This window comes from Aptenodytes patagonicus, chromosome 3 (genome assembly GCF_965638725.1).
Source record: "Aptenodytes patagonicus chromosome 3, bAptPat1.pri.cur, whole genome shotgun sequence".
In the NCBI taxonomy this organism is placed as follows: Eukaryota; Metazoa; Chordata; class Aves; order Sphenisciformes; family Spheniscidae; genus Aptenodytes; species Aptenodytes patagonicus.
In genome coordinates this window covers 30,006,269-30,028,180 of record NC_134951.1, presented here as the reverse complement: position 1 = coordinate 30,028,180, position 21,912 = coordinate 30,006,269, and the positions used below count along the sequence as shown (strand labels likewise).

Genomic DNA, 21,912 nt, shown 5'->3' with positions numbered 1-21,912 from the left:
TAGAGTTTTGGGGGGTTGGAGAAGGGGATGGCTTTTTTAAACCGTCTTTGAAAAACTACAAGCAGGAGTAAAATCCATCGCAACTGATCTGCAGGTTTTTTCCCCTGAAGAATACTATTTCTTACAAAGCAAGATCTCAGAGATAAAAAAAAGTAACATTCAAGCTTACTTGGGCTTTGCATTTTTATTTTTAACATCTGAGTTATGCCATGAAATTCACTACCAAAGGAACACTGTTATGGTTAAGATGGACACTGAAAACACAAACTCTTTCTGAAGTTCAGATAAAGGAATTTTAATGTGTTTTTAATTGTCTCTGCACCATTGATGCAGTTTTACAATCCATTTTATTTACTTCCTTGTTTTGAAATACTCGTCTGTAAGTCAAAAGTCAAAAAAAGAGCATTGAAAAGACTAATATCGCAATGCAATAATCATAAACTAAACATCATGGCTTGCAAAATTATTAAATGAGAAAATTTTGTTAAACTCTTTATAATTATGTTAGGTATTTGTGAAAGTACACAAACTTAAGCAGCAAATTAAGCAATTCATTATAGCTCCAGTCTAAATCCTGATTAGATGCATTTTCAGTTAATTCTGCTCCATTTTAAACTTTATCACAATTTCATTCAAGTAATTCTTAAGAGTTACAAAGCAAATATGAATCAAAAAAAGATAAAGCCTTTATATGTTGTCTGTACATAGAGTAATTGAATTTAAAATGTTACGTTATCAGCATACAATATAACCCAATAAACACAGAGGACTTACAGTATCGATCTGTTCTAGAGAAATTTTTCCAGTGTTCTTTTGCACGCTGTAATCTGGGCCAATGTAAGAATGGCTGAAAAACAAAGCAAACAGTACAGCATCATTTAAAACTGTTCAAAAAAAATGTTTTACAAATTTAGAAAGAAATTATTTTACCAATTAAGGTCCGCAAATATTTTCTATCAGGCAAAACTAAGAATGTATTTGACAGTTATGTAAGTGATTAAGATTTATAAAACCAACGTTAGAGTCAACATGGTAAAGAAACCCTCCCTCCCTTTATCTGAAGGAAGTGGTGAAGGGTCATTCAGAATTCAGATCATAGGATCACGCTACTGTTGAGGTTGAGAGAGACCTCTGAAGATCATCTAGTCCAACCCCCTGCTCAAAACAGAGTTAACTACAGCAGGTTGCTTAGCATCTCATCAAGCTGAGTTTCGAGCATCTCCAAGGACAGAGACTCCATAACCTTCTGAGGAACCTGTTCCAGTGTTTGACCACCCTGGCAGTAGAAAAGTGTTTTCTTATGTTTAAGTGGAATTTCCTGTATATCAGTTTATGCCCATTGCTTCCTGGCCTATCACTGGATACCACTGAGAAGAGTCTCGCTCTGTCTTCTTTACTCCCCCTTATCAGACACCTATTTATAAGTCCTGGTAAGATTCACACACTCACCCTCCTGAAATTTATCTCCTCCACGCTGAACAGTCTCAGCTCTCTCAGCCTCTCCTCATATGTACTGGGGAGCCCAGGATCGGACAGAGCCCTCCAGATGTGGCCTCACCTGGCTGAGTAGAGGGGAAAGATCACCGCCCTCGACCTGCTGGGAGTGCTCTTCCTAGTGCCACCCAAGAGACTGTTAGCTTTCTTTGCTTCAAGGGTACACTCAAAGTTAGCTTGCTGTCCACCAGGACCCCAAGGTCCTCTTCTGCAACCCTGTTTCACAGCTGTTCAGCCCTCAGCCTATAGTGGTACATGGGGTTATTCCTCCTCAGATGCAAAGCTTGGTATTTCCCTTTGTTGGACTTCACAGGGTTCCTGTCAGCCCATTTCTTCAGACTGTCCAAGTCCACCTGAAAGGCAGCACACCCATCTGGTGTAAACCATTCCTCTCAGTTTTGTATCATTTGAGACTTGCTGAGTGCACACTCTGTCCCATCACCTCAGACATTAAAGAAGAAGCTAAACAATATAGGACCCAGTATCAATCCCTGAGGTACGCCGCTAGTGATTGGCCTCCAGCTGGTCTTAATGCCTCCGATCACAAACCTTTGAGCACAGCACTTCAGCCAGTTTTCAGTCCACCTCACTGCCCGTTTACCTAGCCCATACTTCATCAGTTGTCGATGAGGATGTTAAAAGAAACAGTGTCAAAAACCTTGCTAAAGTCAAGATAAACAACATCCACTGCCTTCCCCCCATCTGTTGAGCCTTCTATGATAAAATGACCAGCTATGAGGTTCGTCAAGCATAATTTCCGATTCACAAATCCATGCTGACCACCCATGATCACCTTCTTGTCCTTCATATGTCTGGAACTGAGATGAGGCTGACCAGCCTATAGTTCCATGGATTCTTCTCCTTACTCTTTGTGAAGGCAGGGTTCACTTTTGCTTTCTTCCAGTAATCAAGAACCTCTTCTACTTTGCTACTTGTGTAGTATTTTAAAAACACAAACAAACAGACAAAAAACCTGATGTATCACTATGACCTAGTGATTCTTCCTCTACCGTGGAGGAAAAGTAAAAACTCAAAAACTACTTAAGTGTACCAATAAAAAGCTGGGAAGGCTTTTACTGCAGTACTAACATACAAACACGTTAACTCCTGACAGTAGCTGTCTAGCCAAAATAGCACAGGACTTTGCGTGTGCTGCCTCATCTTTCATTCATACTGCAACGAAGCTAATTCTGATACCTGAGCTAAGTTCAGGTAACCCTATACTACAGCAGAGACAGTCACTTAGACATTGTCACCAAAGTAATTTCAAATCAAATACAAGCATCTAATGCCCAGCTTTTACTTTTAAATATATAGACTTCTTGAATGAGGATATATGCAGGGCTGCAGAATAGGCCAAGAGCAATGCTTTAAGCAGAACTCAACCAAACTCAAGAGTTGACAGTACAGCAGGCAATAAAGCAAACAGGGGTTTTGGATACGGCATATTGGTCCAAAAATCAGGTTGCAAAGTCTGGGTAAGAACAAATTTCTTTGTGCAAGAGGGATTTTGCAACTAACTTACAAAGATCATTTCTTAAATCTTTTGAAGGCATATAGAGATTAACTCCAGAAAAAAGGAATTTAGCTAAATGATGATACTAGGTGCTACAGATTATTTTGTGATATTTCAATACTGTAAAGTGTGAAAAGCATACAGCTAAGAGTTTATTTTATTACAGTACAAATAGTTTGTTTACTTATATGTGCATTCATTCATTCTTTAGTTCTTATTTCTGGCACACACTGGAGCACTAGGCGAGCTTACTGTACTGAATAGATTTTTTTTCTATTACACAACAATGGATAAATAATTAAAAGTATTTGAGCTGTGTATGTCTACTACTACTGACTCTACTAAAGAATCTAAATCTCCTTGTAGAACCAGACCTGCATCACTTTACTTAGGCAAACTACAAACAAAACAAAAATCACAGTCCCAAAAATATTGCAATCGAAGCATAGAACAACAGAAAACAGCTGTTGCTTAGGCAACAACTTTTTTTTTTGTAAAACAACCAATTAGGAAAATGACCATTCAGTCAGTTATCACATTCCAGAATGAGTGCTGGTAACTTCTTAAGCTGCTCTACCATAATCACTTTAGATCATCTGCTTGTATCCTATAGTATTTACTAGAATCATACCAATACTGAAAAAAATTGCTAAGCTAAAGAAAACCACTTCTTCCTAGCATCTGTAGAAAGCCCTGGGAAGAGGAGGTCCAAAGAGAAGACACAAGAGTTTTCCTGTACAGTAAGTGAACAAAATAAGACTTCAGAAGTTACTGCTAAAAAGAGGACATACTCTCTGAATCTTGCTGACCATTACATCTGGACTTGGTAGAAAACTTTACTGCAAAGACAGAAAACTCAATGCCGGGGGTGGGGAGGTGAGGTAGAGAAGAAGAAATTCTACTTTTCAGACTCTCAAAAGCTCAAATATTCTCAGCATGGTAAGCAAACAGGAAAAGTTTTTCATAAATGTTTCCTTATTTTTACATTAAAAAGTAGCATATGACCTTTGCAAGGTCGAAGTTTCTTGATACCCGACATCACTCACCAAACAGCTGAACCCTACAAACTGCCTTCAAAGGTGGTGCTCTGAAGAAGAGTATGCTTTATCCATCCAGAACATGTGGTAGATTGGCGCTAATGTGCATGGCCAATGCTGGCATAAAGAGGCCAGCACTAGTCATGTGGCCTTTGGCAGCTAAGCTGTTGGATACCTGTCCCAAGGAGCTCAAGGGACTAGAGCTTTTGGGTGGGCAATTTTAGGTGCCAGGTCTTCTGATTTTCTACGTTAAGAGATTCTCCAGCTCCCTTGATTTCATCACAAGAAAAATCACACTGCTTTCTCCACTGATTGCCATTATTTTCTCTACATTTCTATTAAAAAAATCTCAACAACCTTGAAAAAAAAAAGATATTAAGACTATCCTTTGTTCTATGAACAATGGTCCTCCTTTTTTCTTGCCAAACAGCTTCCTACTATTGGTTTGAAAACACATTACAACACAAACCAACCAGGCTTGTGATCACCCTCGCTTTCTTCTCCTATTTTTTGCTTCCAGTTTTAGCTCTTGTTTTGGACTCATCCTTTCTTTTATTCCACATAGGTTCTGAGGTTACTTCCTGATCAAGCTTCTTACTCACCTAGAAATATCTATAGTTCTTCATAATTTCTTTTTGTGGTTTACTGGAATGCAAGCAACAATGTCTTCACTTTTCACTTATAAACCAGTTTTATTTTACCTTCATATATAAGTTCCTGTCTCTCTCAAATCACTCAAAACCTGTTTTTCTACAATCCAAAATCTTAGTTATCGAAAGTTTTCTAAACGTATCTTGCAATTAAAGATCAATACATACATTCACACTGCCGTTGACCAAGAAGAAACCTCCACTACATCAATGTCTCCAAGAATGGGATCTATGTCTTTCAAATAACCAGCTGTAGGACCTTTGTGATAAATATTGTATTATTCACAGATGTGTTAGTATATCATGAGATTTAGTGAGGATATGAAGGGCACTTTGTAGATGTTGAGGATAGTAAATGACACCAATCTATTAAGGCGTTCATTCTTCTTTACTTGCTTGTGAGATGAGCATAAGTGAGAAGGAGGGTGAACATGTCTGCATGAGTATTGTGTTATCCATTAAAAAAATCCAGTCTTGCAAAACACTTGGTTTCTGTATCAACCTTATGAACTATCATTTGAAGACAGAATTAATAGAATCATATAAATGTTGGTTGTAAAGGATGTTAGAAGACCATTTAGTCCCACACCTCACTTTAAGTGGGACTGCTGCCAACATTAGTCAGGTGAGCCATGGCTTTTTCTAGCTGAATCCTAAAAATCTCCACGAACCAAGATTCCACATCTTTGGGCAATCTGCTGCACTATCATTCTAGCATAGACATTTTTCCTAATATCTGATCTAAACCTCCCAAGCTGCTCTATGTGACCACTGTCATTTGTTACATCCTCTGGCACCATCAAGAGTTCCAATGCCACGATGTTTGTCCTTCAAACAGTTGTAGGCTGCTATTTAATCATCCATAAGCCTCCTCTTCACCAGATTAAACAAAGTCAGCTCAGCTTCTCCTTATAATTCATGTACAGGCACAGTCCTATAGTAGTTTGATGGGATTACATACGACAGTTTTTGTCTATCTTTGAAATTATTCCTGCTGAAGATTTTAAACAGCAGAGTGTTACGACCCTGAAATTTAATCACAAAACCCATATAAACTCCTTTGAAAGCAGGAGTTGCAGAAGTGTTCTTCTCATGCATTTAGACATAAAGTTTCCATTTCTATTAAATTGCCGAAGTTTTAGCAATTTAAATCTCCTTGTAGCCTACTGTGAGCATGTGAAATCCCTAAGCACAATCTTGCATCAAATATTTTAAAATTTTAAACTAAAAACGTTCTCTTTTTTTCATCTAGTACAATTAATATTAGAAAGCACCAATGAAATGGAATAGGACAAAAAGAGGACCGAAGTCACAGATAAAATACATGTTTAGTCCAGAACAGTCCAATTACAAAATACATTATGTCCATTTAAAAAAATGGGCATGGATTAAAATATCTATGCAGACATAATCCACAGTAAAACAACCTTTTCTGAGGACTAGCTAATTTAGAAGTTACAAGCAGACATGAATAGCTGCCAAAAAATGTGTGGCGCATTAACAATCAAACAACGCTCTGTAACCTTCAATTGTATGCTCTTTTCACACGCTTCTATCTAAGCTTTTGCCCCCCGATAAAGCTCTATTGACATATGCCAAAAATAAAATACTGCTGTAAGAATTCACACAATGAAGGTAGAGGAAAGCCTACAACTAACTAATATTCTCCTTTCTTGTGAGCAAGATGAAGCAAAAATGAATCACAAATTCACAGAAATAAGTAACAGAGAAGACCTATTTGGTCATCTGTCTGTTCACTGCCAGAGCTTGTTTTTCAAGTTGTAAGGTTTGATGTATTTTGTCTATTGTAAACAAACTTCCAAAAAGGCAACTCAGAAGCATTTGTGTAGTTTTTTCAATTGGTGACAAAATGTAGTGGGAACAGCCCCTCCATTTTCGCAAAAGCAAAATGGAAGTAACTTACCAGTCGTTAAACATACATACCCAAGTTAACATAAGAATGTGCAAAAAATACCTTTTTGCATAAATGTAGGATACAGTATCCTTGTGAAAGTAGCTGATGTTAAACTAGCTTTTTTTGCAACCTTTTTTTTTTAAATATGGGAAAAGGAAATCACAGAGAGGACTGTGATTGTTGTGATATGAAAGCTGTTCCACTTACATAGATGCATAGCATATATCAAAAGAAATTTCAAATTTCTCAGTAATTACTCCTAGAGAGTACAGTTTATAAAAAGCTAACCTAATTGCTCTTTAGCTTCAAATGGAGAAAAGTATGCCACTGGGGCGTACTTTTTAAAATCCCAGTAAGATGTACGGTAATAAAAACATGGAAGGTTATTGGCATTCAGAAGTATCCCCTAACCAGCTACATAACAGTTATACTGCAATATTTATTTCATTCATTGCTCTTGAACAAAGTTCAATCATATGTAAATAAGCAGAGATACAATGAAAGCTATTTTTCCTATTCTGATTTACACTGAAAGCAATAAAACATGAAACTGTTCCTATGTAATAAAAATTACAAGAATTTTTTTTTTAAATCAAAATAAAATGTCAGATTTTGGGTACAGATACCTCGAGCAGTAGAGCACCATAGGAAATAAAGAGCATGCTAACTAGATCTGCATCCTAATTCCGGTGCAGTGCTGTCATGATGGAGCCTCACCACTTCCATTTCTAATTCATCCAGCATCATTTCAGTGATCTTAATGCAAAGCTGTATGTGTTCAAAAACAGAGCTTTCATTACTGACATTCAATATTTAAGTAAATTTCTACCCTTCGAGATATTAAAAATTCAACTGAATAAATACCAGAGCAACCCAATCTAACCAGATATGCATTGAGCAGGGGCTAGATTAAATGATCTCCAGAGGTTCACTCCAAGCTAAATTATTCAATGATTCTAAGCCAATGCATCTCCCTCTAATTGTATGGTCTTTGTCCTCCTGCATAATACCGTAGTAAAAAAACTCTCCCAAACAGTATCAAGTGGTAAAAAGCAATCATGTATATAAGAGACCAGACCGATGCTTAACCTGCAGAACATCAGGAAAGTATTTTTTCTTACTCTTCATCCCCGAACACATTCAAAGAAAGTTGAAAGCTTCTATATACTGTATACTACTAAGAGAGAGGCAGACTATTTCAGCTGTGTTGTAGAGCACTCTTAATGGTTCACATTTTCAGCTCTCTCCTTAGGTCCATTAAAAGAAGAAAATAGGACTCCATTCATCAATGACAGTGACAGAGAAATCTTCCAAAAAGATCATAGAGCATAAAATATTTGCAACAAAGAAGGCCCATACTCTGAGCAGTGTAATTTGGAATGTTTTGTTCGTAAAGAAGCTTAACAATTTTGTACTTACTGTAAAAAGAAGTTTTTATAAAAGCTACAAATATTTTCTTGTTACTTAGAAGCAACACCAGCTCTGTAAATTGTTCCATGTCATTTACAAAGCTTTTGTTAAGTTGAAAGAATGCTTTCAGGTTTTTTTTTTTCCAGTCAAAGCCCATTGCACAGATGAGGTGTCTGAAAAAAAAATTAGCTAAAACATTCTAATACAATTATTTTAATCTGTATGAAAGAATACACTCATGCTTCCAGTTTATGCTACCTGAGATGATTAAGCAGAGGTTGTAGTCTCTCGTCAGACTGTATGGAAGGCAGCGATCGTGCTGTCAGCTAAAAGAAAACAGAAGTTCAATTAATAAAATATTAGCTTCAAACAAATTGATAGCACAAAGCACGAATGATGTAACAAATCACCCTGTGTTGCTACAACTTTACACAACATTGGATAAGACATACTTTCTCCTATTAAAAATAATTAAGCACAACCTTCCAGCATCTGAAGTTAGCAGAAATATTTTCAAGTTAACAAAGTCAAACAGTGAAAAAGTAATTTTTCTAAAATTACAGTGTTATTTGAACTAAATAGCAAGACATCATTGAAAAGTGGTATACTTTTTTCCAAACATATTTGAACTAGAAGTCTAGCTAGCCTTCTAGCAGTCACAAATGTATAGTCCATTAAGCCATACTGTATACAATTTACATCTGTACAGAAAAATTTACATAATATTTAGCACTATATGACTCCCATATAGACACACACGCCCCTGTGTACACTGTTTTTTTTAAATGGGCATAACCTGTTGTAAACTAAATACATACTTTTTTCTTGTAACTGTTTCATACGACTAGTTAAAACATTAAACTTTTTCTGAAAAAATAAAACTAGTAGTCTATAAATCAACAAGTACATGTCATGCTACTGCAGAATACTAGTTAACTGGTGTATTAACTAAAATAATTGGAAAAATATATGTATTAAATTTGCTTAATATCAGTATACAGGTATCTACCTTCACCTATAAAAGTTAGAAGCATAGCAGTTCTGATACTGCTGACATACATCTAATATAAAATATTTAATATAACATGCATATCATGATTCTATTGCTGCCAAGTTAGGCTGTATTTTGAAAACTACCTTCGTACACATTTAAGATTTCAACATATTTCACATTGTATAAATCACCACCAAGTTCTTTAGTATTTCACAGGTAATTTAAAATCACATGCATACAATTATACATACTCTTTAAAAATCTTACCAAAAAAAAACAAACAAAAAAACCTTTTAGCACCAACAGTGTAGCTTCACCTTCCTGACTCCAACACACAAGTAGAGGCAAGCACTGAAGTACGACTAACTAGCAGGCTGCAACTCCTATTTATAACCCACAAATATACCCCGGAAAAAGATGCACTCAGTGTTTGGGTCCAGGGGGTTTATTTGTAACTGTAACAAACTCCACACCAAACTCCATGGGCTCATAGGTAGACGGTGTGAATATGAAGGAGTTCAATATTTTCCTGAAAGATCACCCATTCATCACATCCATTTCATAACCTTTGCTGCTAGGCAGAAGTCAGACTGGGGCCAGATTTTAAACTCGTGCCTCAAGCTAGCAATACCGACCACCAGCTAAATGAGAGGAGGTTCAAAACAGCTAGTCTGTCAAGTGAAAGTTGAAGCTAATGAACACACGGACAGCGGGGAAGGAGGAACAGGCCATTTCAGCTGTTAAGCCAGCTCTGGCCTGCAGCAATCACCGCTTCAAAACACAGCTCTTCTCAGTCTCGGGTAACCCAAGTGTACTCATCCGATCTGACTGCTGCAGTAAAGGTAACTCAGGCAGTCTCAGCAATCCATTCATCTTTCTTTAAAAAAAAGGCTGGTATCTTGGTAATTAAAGCATTATCCACATTCCCTTCTTTTATGGAGCTAGACTGAGATGCATACGTTATACCAAAAATTCATTAAGCTCTGTATTTATTCAGAAGGTTCTTTTGATAAAAAGCTCATTTTCTTACCGCTGAGTATTAAAGGCCAATACACGTACTGTTCTATATTCATGTCCTCTATAAAGTAACCCTCTAATTTTGTTTTAAACACAATCAGAAAACCAGAAATTATTTCTGAAGAGAACTTGGAAGCCCTCTAAATACCGGCCAAGTTATTCCACTTGGCTAAAATCAGAACAGAGCCTGAATTACCTGAAATACCATCTGCTTCTCTTTCTATTAATAACTGAACTGATACAGAAAACAGTATGTGTTCACACTCAGATACATATGTATATTTTTACAGGAGACAAGCATACAGTATTTTTCTCTATACAGTACTTTAAATATTACCTTTAGTCAGAAAAAAAAAAATTTTTCCTTGTTATAAACAATGCATTTACAACAAGACTGTTTATGAAAGTCAAACTGGACAGTAGTATAAGAAGCAAAAAACAGTAAAATTCAAAACCTGCAAAAGTATTGATAATATTGTCAACATTATATAAACAATAAACTACATTGTTATGTAAAGGTTATCAATGAACAGAAATACTGTTTTAAAACTAATTTGGAAGACTTGTAGGAATTGAGGTAGAACAAAGAACTAGAGATCTTGGTGTTTAACCAAGTTTTTTCTTGATGTTGCAATGAAAGAATATAGAAGAAGTGGCCTATGCTGGCTGTTTCGGGAACCACCGTTAAAGGGGAAAAAAACATAATCCCTTGAAGTCACAGGAGAATCCACATGGCCAATGTTTTTCTTATTTTTTTTTTTCTTACTGTCTTGTGTTTCACCAACAGTTATGGAATTTGCAAATTTTAGGAGCAAAATGAATCCCCATTTTCCTCCATTATATTGCCTGGAAGGACAAGGTAAAGTTCTCTACAGAATATGCTCTTGTGAAAATAAGATCATACATCCTTCAACTCTTACAACAAACACATTGTTAGGTTAGTTCAAATGTTTATTTTCAGAAAGATGTGGAATCCTCATGACACTGTTCTTTTCTATCTAAAAGTAAGGATAGTTTTCCTTAAACACAGTTGAGGAGACCTCAACACAGTTGAGGAGAGGCCATCAAAATATTTGAACAATTTTAATTGAAAGAGCAAATTTTCCTTTAAGTTACCCGGATTATAAAAATAAAATGTAAAATTTTAATATATAAAGTCTTTCCTCACAACTGTATTTTTTCTGAGTCACGCTGTAAATAAAATTAGCTTTTACAAAGGTGGTGGTAAATTAATGCTAGTGTTTCAAACAGCTAAAAATTTTATGTCTTTTTTCAACAGTATTTTTCTAAAAGAAAAAGATAATCCCAATTAGAGAATCTAAACTGAGATTCTGCAGACTTTTTCCAATCACTCTGAACTGAAATTTAGACAAATTCGTGCAAGCACAGCCTTGCCTTCATCTCTATATGGCACTCAACACAAAGATCATCTTACCAGAAAAAAAAAGCAAAAACATGCTATTCGAGATTTTAGATACACGAAAGACATCAAAATGTTGTCAAGTAAGGAGCATAGCTCCAAAGTATAATCATGCTGAAGCAGTTTAATTTACAGACAATGTAAAACACTGCACTCTTAAGATATTTCCAGTCCCAAGGCCCGGATGGATCAGAGAAGCAGGCAGAGTGAGCCGCAGACAGAACATGCGGACACCTCAGAGTTGAGCTGAGATGGTGAAAGCTGGGGTGAGTGATTCAGATTATTAAGGCAAATTAAGCACCATGTTATCAATATCACACAACATTTAAAATTGAGAAAGGAGGAAGAATAGTTAACAATATGAGGAAAAGGAATGAATAAACTGAAAGCTGAGACGACAACTTTGGTCCAACTTCACACTAGCTTTAGTACCAGAGTCACCAGCTGACTGCTGCAATTCAGATTGCCAACAGTGGGGGGAGAGAAAAAAAAAAAGGAAAAAAAAAGGCACACACATTGGAGGGAAAAAATCAAACTAGAATAGAATCATAGAATCATTAATGTTGGAAGAGACCTCTAAGATCATCGAGTCAAACTGTCAACCCAACACCACCATGCCCACTAAACCATGTCCCTAAGTGCCGCATCTACTCGTCTTTTAAATACCTCCAGGGATGGGCACTCAACCACTTCCCTGGGCAGCCTCTTCCAATGTTTAACCACTCTTTCAGGAAAGATATTTTTCCTCACGTCCAATCTAAACCTCCCCTGGCGCAACTTGAGGCCATTTCCTCTCGTCCTATCGCTTGTTACTTGGGAGAAGAGACCAACACCCACCTCGCTACAACCTCCTTGCAGGTAGTTGTAGAGAGCGATGAGGTCTCCCCTCAGCCTCCTCCTCTCCAGGCTAAACAATCCCAGTTCCCTCAGCCACTCCTCAGAAGACTTGTTCTCCAGACCCCTCACCAGCCTCGTTGCCCTTCTCTGGACACGCTCCAGCACCTCAATGTCCTTCTTGTAGTGAGGGGCCCAAAACTGAACACAGTATTCGAGGTGCGGCCTCACCAGGGCCGAGTACAGGGGCACGATCACTTCCCTACTCCTGCTGGCCACACTAGTTCTGATACAGGCCAGGATGCCATTGGCCTTCTTGGCCGCCTGGGCACACTGCCGGCTCATGTTCAGCCGGCTGTCAACCACCACCCCCAGGTCCTTTTCCGACAGGCAGCTTTCCAGCCAGCCACTCTTCCCCAAGCCTGTAGCGCTGCATGGGGTTGTTGTGGCCAAAGTGCAGGACCCGGCACTTGGCCTTGTTGAACCTCATACAGTTGGCCTCGGCCCATCGATCCAGCCTGTCCAGGTCCCTCTGCAGAGCCTTCCTACCCTCAAGCAGATCAACACTCCCGCCCAACTTGGTGTCGTCTGCAAACTTACTGAGGGTGCACTCGATCCCCTCGTCCAGATCATCAATAAAGATAGTGAACAAGACCGGCCCCAAAACTGAGCCCTGGGGAACACCGCTCGTGACCGGCCGCCAACTGGATTGAACTCCATTCACCACAACTCTCTGGGCCCGGACGTCCAGCCAGTTTTTGACCCAGCACAGAGTCCACCTGTCTAAGCCGTGAGCCGCCAGTTTCTCTAGGAGAATGCTGTGGGAGACAGTGTCAAAGGCCTTACTGAAGTCCAGGTAGACCACAGCCACAGCCTTTCCCTCAGCCACTAGGCGGGTCACCTGGTCATAGAAGGAGATCAGGTTGGTCAAGCAGGACCTGCCTCTCATGAACCCGTGCTGGCTGGGCCTGATCCCCTGGTTGTCCCGCTCAGGCCTTGTGAGCACCCTCAAGATGAACCGCTCCATAATCTTCCCTGGCACCGAGGTCAGGCTGACAGGCCTGCAGTTCCCCAGATCCTCCTTCCGGCCCTTCTTGTAGATGGGCGTCACATTCGCAAGCCTCCAGTCGTCCGGGACCTCCCTCGTTAACCAGGACTGCTGATAAATGATGGAGAGTGGCTTGGCGAGCTCCTCTGCCAGCTCTATCAGCACTCTCGGGGGGATCCCATCTGGCCCCATAGACTTGTGAGCATCCAGGTGGCGTAGCAGGTCATTGACTGCTTCCTCTTGGATTATGGGGGGTTCATCCTGCTCACCGTCCCCGTCTTCCAGCTCGGGGGGCCGAGTACCCTGAGGATAACTGGTCTGCCTGTTAAAGACTGAGGCAAAGAAGGCATTTTCCTCATCCTCAGTGACAATGTTCCCCCTTGCATCCAATAAGGGATGGAGATTCTCCCTGGCTCTCTTCTTGTCATTAATATATTGGTAAAAACATTTTTTGTTGTCTTTAACGACAGCGGCCAGATTGCGTTCTAGCTGGGCTTTTGCCTTTCTCATTTCTTCTCTGCACGACCTAACGAGATCCCTGTACTCTTCTTGAGTCGCCTGCCCCTTCTTCCACAAGCGGTAAACTCTCCTTTTTTTCCTGAGTCCCAGCAAGAGCTCCCCGTTCAGCCAGGCCGGTCGTCTTCCCCGCCCGTTCTTCTTACGGCGTACAGGGACAGCCTGCTCCTGCGCCTTTAAGACTTCCTTCTTGAAGATCGTCCAGCCTTCCTGGACCCCTTTGCCCTTCAGGACTGTCTCCCAAGGGACTCTCTCAACCAACGTCCTGAACAGGCCAAAGCCTGCCCTCCGGAAGTCCATGGTTGTGGTTTTGCTGCCCCCCCTCCTCACTTCACCAAGAATTGAGAATTCTACCATTTCATGGTCGCTAAGCCCAAGACGGCCTCCGACCACCACATCTCCCACCAGTCCTTCTCTGTTTGTCAACAGCAGGTCGAGCGAGGCACCTCCCCTGGTAGGCTCACTTACCAGCTGCGTCAGGAAGTTGTCTTCCACACACGCCAGGAACCTCCTAGACTGCTTCCTCTCTGCCGTGTTGTATTTCCAGCAGACGTCCGGGAAGTTGAAGTCCCCCACGAGAACAAGGGCTAGCGATTGAGAGACTTCTGCCAGCCGCTTATAGAACGCTTCATCCGCCCCTTCATCCTGGTTGGGTGGTCTGTAACAGACTCCCAGCAGGATATCTGCCTCGTTGGCCTTCCCCCTCATCCTTACCCATAGACACTCAACCGTACCATCATCACAATCGTTGAGCTCTAACCAATCAAAACACTCCCTAACATACAGGGCCACCCCACCGCCTCTCCTTCCTCGCCTGTCCCTTCTGAAGAGTCTATAGCCATCCATTGCAGCACTCCAGTCGTGAGAGTCACCCCACCATGTTTCTGTGATGGCGACTAAGTCATATCTCTCCCGCTGCACAATGGCTTCCAGCTCCTCCTGTTTGCCGCCCATGCTGCGTGCATTGGTGTATATGCACTTGAGCTGGGCTATCGATTTCGCCCCCAGCATCGGCACGCCACCCCTAGGCTCATCTCTAGTGCGCTTGGTTTTATCCCCTTCCCCCTTCGAACCTAGTTTAAAGCCCTCTCAATGAGCCCTGCCAATTCATGAGCCATGATCCTTTTTCCCTTGTGAGACCGCTGGACTCCGTCTGTCACCAGCAGGCCCGGTGCCATGTAAATCTCCCCATGATCAAAAAAGCCAAAATTCCTCCGATGGCACCAGCCCCTGAGCCACGCGTTGATCAGGTGTGTTTTCCTGCTCCTTTCAGTATCCTTCCCTGCCACTGTAGGGATAGAGGAAAACACTACCTGTGCTCCCGATCCTTCAACCAGTCGCCCCAGTGCCCTGAAGTCCCTTTTGATCGCTGCAGGACTTCTCTCTGCAACCTCATCACTGCCAGCCTGTATAACCAGCAGCGGGTAGTAATCAGAAGGCTGTACCAAACCAGGGAGCTTCCTAGTGATGTCTCTGACCCGGGCCCCAGGGAGGCAGCAGACTTCCCTGTGGGACGGGTCCGGTCGGCATATCGGGCCCTCTGTTCCCCTCAGAAGGGAATCACCTATGACAATTACCCTCCTTTTTTTCTTAGCAGCGGCAGTCGTAATGCGTGGGGCTGACTGCCTCACCCTAGGCGACCCCCCGGATGGACTTTCGTCTACATCCTCGCTTGCCTTGCCCTCAAGTTCCAGGGCCCCATATCTGTTGTGTAAAGGCAACCGGGAAAGTGAGGGAGGCCGGGCGAGGGTTCGCCTGGCACCCCGAACAGGGACCCGTTTCCATTCCCCCTCGTCGCTTAGGTCCCTCTTTCTACCTGGTGGCAAGAAGGCAGGGGATCCTCTGCTTCTCGTGGAGCCTCCATCTGCTGCCTTTGCCTCAGGGACGGTAGGGTGCAGCTCCACCAATCTATCTCCCTCTCACACTCCCGGATACTCCTTAACCTTTCCACTTCCTCCTTCAGCTCTGCCACCAGGCCGAGCAGATCATCTACCCGGTCACACCGCACACAGGTGGTGTCTCTGCCGCCCTCTGGTACAAGTGACAGGCTCAGGCACTCCCTGCAGCCAGAGACCTGGACAGCTGTATGCTTGCGTGAGGGCTCCGTCTGGGTCACCACATTCCTTCTGGCAACAGCTTTCGGCCGAGTGGAAACCATAGCTGGTCCTCTTCTGGGAAGGCGACGACTACTAATTGAGTTGGCCTCTAGAGCCAGGATGGGGGGGGGGGGCTGCGCCCTGCCCGCTCGCCTTCCCTGCACGCCCTCCCTCATGAACTGCCGCGCAACCTGCCGTGCCACGCCCTTCTGACGCGCCACGTCCTGTTTGCCCGCCCTGTTCGCCGCGCTCCGGGTCGCTCGCGCTCCCTGGGGGCTGCTCTTGTAAGTGAGGGGTTTGGCCGCCGCCCCTCTTGTCCCCGCCCACGCTGAGTCAGAGCTGCCGCTCGTCAGGAGCTCCCTCCTCCAGCATCTTCATACATCTGAAGTAAACAGAATTTCCAAAGGCAAGCTTTCTAAAATTTTGACAAAATTCAGTAGTATTTTTATGCAATCTTGTAGAAGAGAAGAGCAAGAAGCTGAGTTCTTTTCTTTTGAGCGCTACACAACAATCACATCTCTAGTGTTCACTATGCTGCATTTGTGGCAAATAAGCAGAACATTTTCATATGACATGAAGAAGGTAACAATTTGAGAACACAGAAAGCATGCAATGATTGGAAAACTACATGAACATTAGAATTATTTAAGATTTGGCTGTGGTACTTCAAGTAATAATGAAGGTAAAAGGATAACAACTTACAGGTTGATGCCTAAGAACTGGTCTGTTTTTCTTCCCCCCATCCAAACATGAGACCAGCACATGAAATTGCAAGTTATCGAAGATTTACTATAAACCTGAAAAAAGTTAACTTGACACAAAGCCTGAAGTTAAGCAGCAGCTCCACTTGCTATCAGGAAGGCAATGACATTTTTATACATGGCAATTAAGAACAAGATTATCATGGCTCAATTAACTTGTCTCAATTTTTTAGGAGTGCGTGAATTTCTTGATTTTGAGGTTATCATGTGAGAGCTATTTGCTCTGTAAGTGTTTTTCTGAGCAAAAAAGATAAAGAGAGTTTTTATTTTCACAGTTTACTTTCTAAATGAGATGTCCTAATTAGCTGTATTGCACAAGAAAATTTTAATATGCTGTCAGACTACTTGATGAATACATTTATTTTTTTTTTAAATCACATTAAGTTGGATGTCATTGAGAAAAATGACATGGAAGGCTTAGGAGGAAAGCACAGAAGGAAGGGGTTTGTGGCAAAGGTTACTTTTAGCTGAGGCAGGCTATTGAACTACGCCAGGCTCTTTCTACAATTTACCAGGGGAGGGGAAAAAGTTCCTTTAAGAGGGTGCATTAGAGAACCTAAAATGTAAATTATTACCAAGAGTATTTCCTTATCAACTGCTAAGTACTCCTAGAACAACAAGGAGTGTCAGAAGGCATGCTGTCCACATGCACATCCACAACCTGCAATTTGTCTCTACACAATTTGTCAAGCCCAACTTTTTTTTTAATATCCTAGAACTACCTGTGCTGGCATTCATGCTATTTCTTTCGTATTTTAAGAAACACTGTACAAGTAGGCTTAGTGTGCTTTTGCCTCCTCAGTTCTTTTAAAACCCAGACAGGCAGGATTACATCATACAGACTCGTATTTAAAAGGGAGGGTGACTGCACTGTGAATATGTCTAGGGACAGGGTATCTCAAAGAATGCCCAGTCCCTGGAAAGTTACCTTGCTTTTTCCCCCAAGAAAGTCTTCCTTCATAACTCCAAGCTTTATAACAAAATTTACTTGAAGGAGGCTCACAGAGACTTTGAACAGAGGACTGGTCTATCAAGTGCTAAACGCACCTCCAAAATACATAGTACTTCTAAAGGTGAGCCCACGGTTCCCAGCAGGCACTCTGCAGTTCTTGGAAATACAGGCACTTCTCTAGAGGGGCTACCTAAATTATTTAACCTGTATCTCCACTGGCAGTTCCAGGACAAACATCACCTCCATACGTGCTCCACTACTCAGTGTAACAAGGTCTGGATTAAGACCAGGCATAGGTTTGGGAGCCTTCTGCGGCAGAGATGAAAAGTTTTTCCTAGAATGTTTTTCTCTGTTTATTTCTGCTATGATAGTTACACCACTAAGAAAGGGTGTGAAGGAATGGCTCTAATCCAAATGCAAAGATGAAATAAGGTTAAAGTAGGGATTGATCAAGGCAGCCATAAAAACTAAAGAAAAGGCTTTAACAAAAACACCCAAAACCAACTAACAGAAAAAAGCCAGTTACCTTTGCCATGTGCAAAAGTCTACCATCACCTGTGACCATATAAGACCATGCTCAGCAATAAAACTGAGGAGCAGTTTTTCCAAAGTAGCCATTGCTCAGGGCCTGGCTGGGCATCGGTCTGCTGGTGGTGAGCATCACTTGTGGTTTTTTTCCTTTTTTCTCCCCTTCGGTTAATAAACTGTCTTTACCTCAATCCATGAGTTTTCTTATCTTTGCCCATCCTGAATGTCTCCTCCATCCCTTGAGGAAAGGGGGGGGGGGGCGCCTTTCCTGCCAGCCAGGATCAGTCCACCACATGCATATATAAACTCATTTCACACCAATAAGAAGCTGATAAATTTCAGCTTAAGCATAGGTTTTACAGTATTTTGAAAGCTTAGTTGTCTATCTTACAGGAATCCAAAAAGAACTGCTACTGGTTTGTACAAAATCTACTGCAGGTGGTTCTATACCACCTCCTTTTACCTTTTACAATCAACAGCAAGTCTTCCCTATCAACAGAGGCAAACTAAAAAGAAAATGAAAAATTATATTCCAAACTTGGGAAAACAAAAAAATAAACAAACAAAAAAAGAGACTACACGTGTTTAACTAGAAACTAAGATACAAAGCGTCAAAATCTGCTATAAATGAAGTCTTTTATATCCCTTTAAAAAACAGAAAGTTGATCCCATCTAGACAGAAAAAAATTGAACTTCAACCCCCACTCCTAACTGCTTCCCCAGTAATCTAGAGACCTGACCTGAAGAAGCCACCACCTCCAAAAGTAACACGTATAGCCACCATATCCATTTGAAATGGTACTAACAAATACTATTTTTAATTATCAAATTTAATATACTAATTTGGAGCACATTTTTAATACCCTCCCAAAAAGGTCAAAGAAAAATGCAGGAAGACTTTGTGCTTAAAATATGTAGTATTACACATTAGCTAATTTTTCCCTACATTTTGTAGGGAGATTGCACATCTCTCTACAATTTTCCTGTACAACCATTTTAACACTTCATTAGTCCATTACTGGGCTTCAACTTTTAAGCTGGAGAGATCACATCCAGGTTAGTTGCTTTTCCATTTTATTTTTAATCTCTTTAATCAAACAGATTGGTACTAAAACTAGTTTTAAATGCTACTGGGGACAACACTGACAAGATAATTATATGGTCTTTAATACTATCCACAAATGTTTTATACCATTAGTATAACAGTTTCTAAGCCTTGGTGAAAACCAGTCAACAAAGGTTCCCAAGACCTATTCTTCACCCACAGAAATTTAAAAAAAAAAAAAAAAAAAAAGTAGACTTGAAGCAATTATACTATTAACAGTAGCAAGAAATAACAGGCCACTGCAACAACAAAGCTCACAGATTGAAAAAGAAAAGCAGAAGAGTATGGAAATTGTTTACCTTATAAAATTTCATTGCTCAATTCCAAATCTTTCCATCTTTGTAGCAGCAGTAACAAACCCAGTAGATTAAGCAACATAAAAACCTCTGACAAGTGTCTTGTATGCTGATTTTAAGAATTTAGAAATAACACTCCTATATTCTAACTCTTCAACTAAATATCATTAATGCATTAGTGAAAAACACCTACAGCAAATTTCTTTAACAGTGATTTTGCTGCAGCATAGAATAACTAAAGTTGTTAGGCTTTTGTTAGATTTCAATTACATAACTAGCAAGCAAATTTTAGAAAGTAATAAGAACACAGAAATTAGAAATAAAAACTATTAGAAGGGAAACAAAACCCTATGTGTTTTGAATCTTACACCACAGGTTACAGACAACATTTTTCTGAGGATTAAATTTACACTGTGAAGGCTCTTGTGTCTTCCCATTATATGTATTGATGAACAGAAAAATGAAGGCTTAGGTAGCTAAAAGGTTAAGTATAGAAAGGAAATTTCTATTTAGAAAGCAGAGAAACAAACCATGGATTAGTGTATTCTTTCACTGTATTCTGCACTCTTTAGTCCACTCTCCCAACAACAACTATTTGATCCTGTGATGCACTTCAATGCCTTAGCGCTACAGGCAATCCCTTCCTGCATTTCTGTTTCCCAGTTGTTACAATAAGAAAGGAGCGAGCATAAAGAAAACCAAAATGAGTTTGGACATCAGAACTTCAATTTCAGCCTTCCAAGTGAAAGCTTTAGATTGTTCTTTATTGCTTTGATGCAATTTAACAAATATTTTTATGAAGAGAGAAAAGAAACATTGTCTGTGTAACATCACATCATTTGACATATTCAGAGTGAACATATCACTAAAATGCTTCCTTAATAATGCTGTATGGATTTAAAAAAAAAAAAAACAAAAACAAAAAAAACCAAACACACCTTAGGTCAGACATTAAAATATTACTGTTAGAACTTCAAAAGTTTGAAGAAAGAATCTATTTCAGTCTCTCATTGTTGCCTAAGGAATAAGCCGTAACTTATGTTTTCTATTTCATTTGTTTTCTAATATGCCACTTCACAGAATGTGCCCTTCTTGTTAAAGTGTCTTAACCTTTGCTTTTTGTTAGCTCATCTTATAAACCTTAAAAAAAGTTTCCCATTCACTGTTGCCCTGAAACATTTAGTTAGATAATTCTTTCCTGTCTGCTCTGAAAAGGATGCAATACATAAGTGATGGTTCAGAAAAGCATTAGTTATTAGCCTGAAGGGCTACAGTGGGGTGGTCTGTTGTCTAAAAGAAAATCAAAGGCATGAAAGTTTAGATTGTTTGCTAAAACTGGTTTTGATTAGTATGAACTGCAGTATTACAAACTTATTGCCAATGTTATACAACAGAGATTTTTTGACTGAGGTTGGAGCACAGCAGGGAAAAAGATGTTAAACTTGTGGACTATTTCTAAACAGCCTGTAAAGGACATTAAAAAAAAAAACAAACAAAAAAAAAACAACTATTATCCAGAAGGCTTAAACATACCAGTAACTTACACCCCTACTGGATTTTCCCTGAGAGATCTGTGAAACAAAATAAATAAAGTGGAAACCTTGATGCTAACATAAACTTGACAACTTTCTTTGTGTAGACAATAGCAATTATACCATAGCTTAATCAGTATTAACAAGTGGGTAGAAAATGAATAGATGAACTAGACAAAAATGAGACATAGTTCTACAGATGTAGACCTCATAGGAGCTTTCTCGAGGTGACACTACACCACCATGTTTCTGCAAAGTCATGTTAAGATTACCCTAATTTTAACAGTGAAAGGTGCTAACGCTGCATCCTGCTGAAAGTTTTAACAAAACAGTGACTTTTTGCAGGAATGTTTCTGTGATCAGTCAGAAACAAACTTAGCTTAGATTTGAGCTAAAGCAGGATCTGACCTGGTGACCAGTAAGACAGATGAAGGGGAAACTTCTTTCAATTGTAAACCACAGCTTTTCCTGAAATTCTTCAAACCTACTGTTAAAGGTCCTGATATGAACAATTCATCTCCATCAAAGACTAAATTACAAACCTATTTTCAGGAATTTAAAATCTATTTATCTAACAAACAAACTTTGGCAGAAAACAGAGGTGATGTTAGCTGCATTGCTCCTCAAACCATTCAATTCTTAGATAATGATTAAGAATCATTATGCTGTACATCTATTAGAAACAGAAAGTCTTCCTTCTTACACCTCTGACTATGGTCTATTCATTCCTGTTAAATGCATCACCCAGCTGAGTACAAGCCTACAAACCTTGTAGTAGTACCTGCAGCAGT

General features: G+C 40.2%; 1 protein-coding gene across 2 annotated transcripts in view; it reads right to left on the bottom strand.

Moving 5' to 3' along the window:
* PRIM2 (DNA primase subunit 2) overlaps positions 1 to 21,912 on the bottom strand; it is a 132,664-nt gene that overhangs the window by 51,373 nt on the left and 59,379 nt on the right. For both annotated transcript variants that reach the window (XM_076335444.1, XM_076335445.1), the window contains 2 exons: positions 8,281 to 8,348; positions 775 to 847 (listed from right to left, as the gene is read on the bottom strand). In XM_076335444.1, the coding sequence (XP_076191559.1) occupies positions 775 to 847; positions 8,281 to 8,348 (141 nt within the window). The remainder of the gene's footprint in view (positions 1 to 774; positions 848 to 8,280; positions 8,349 to 21,912) is intronic.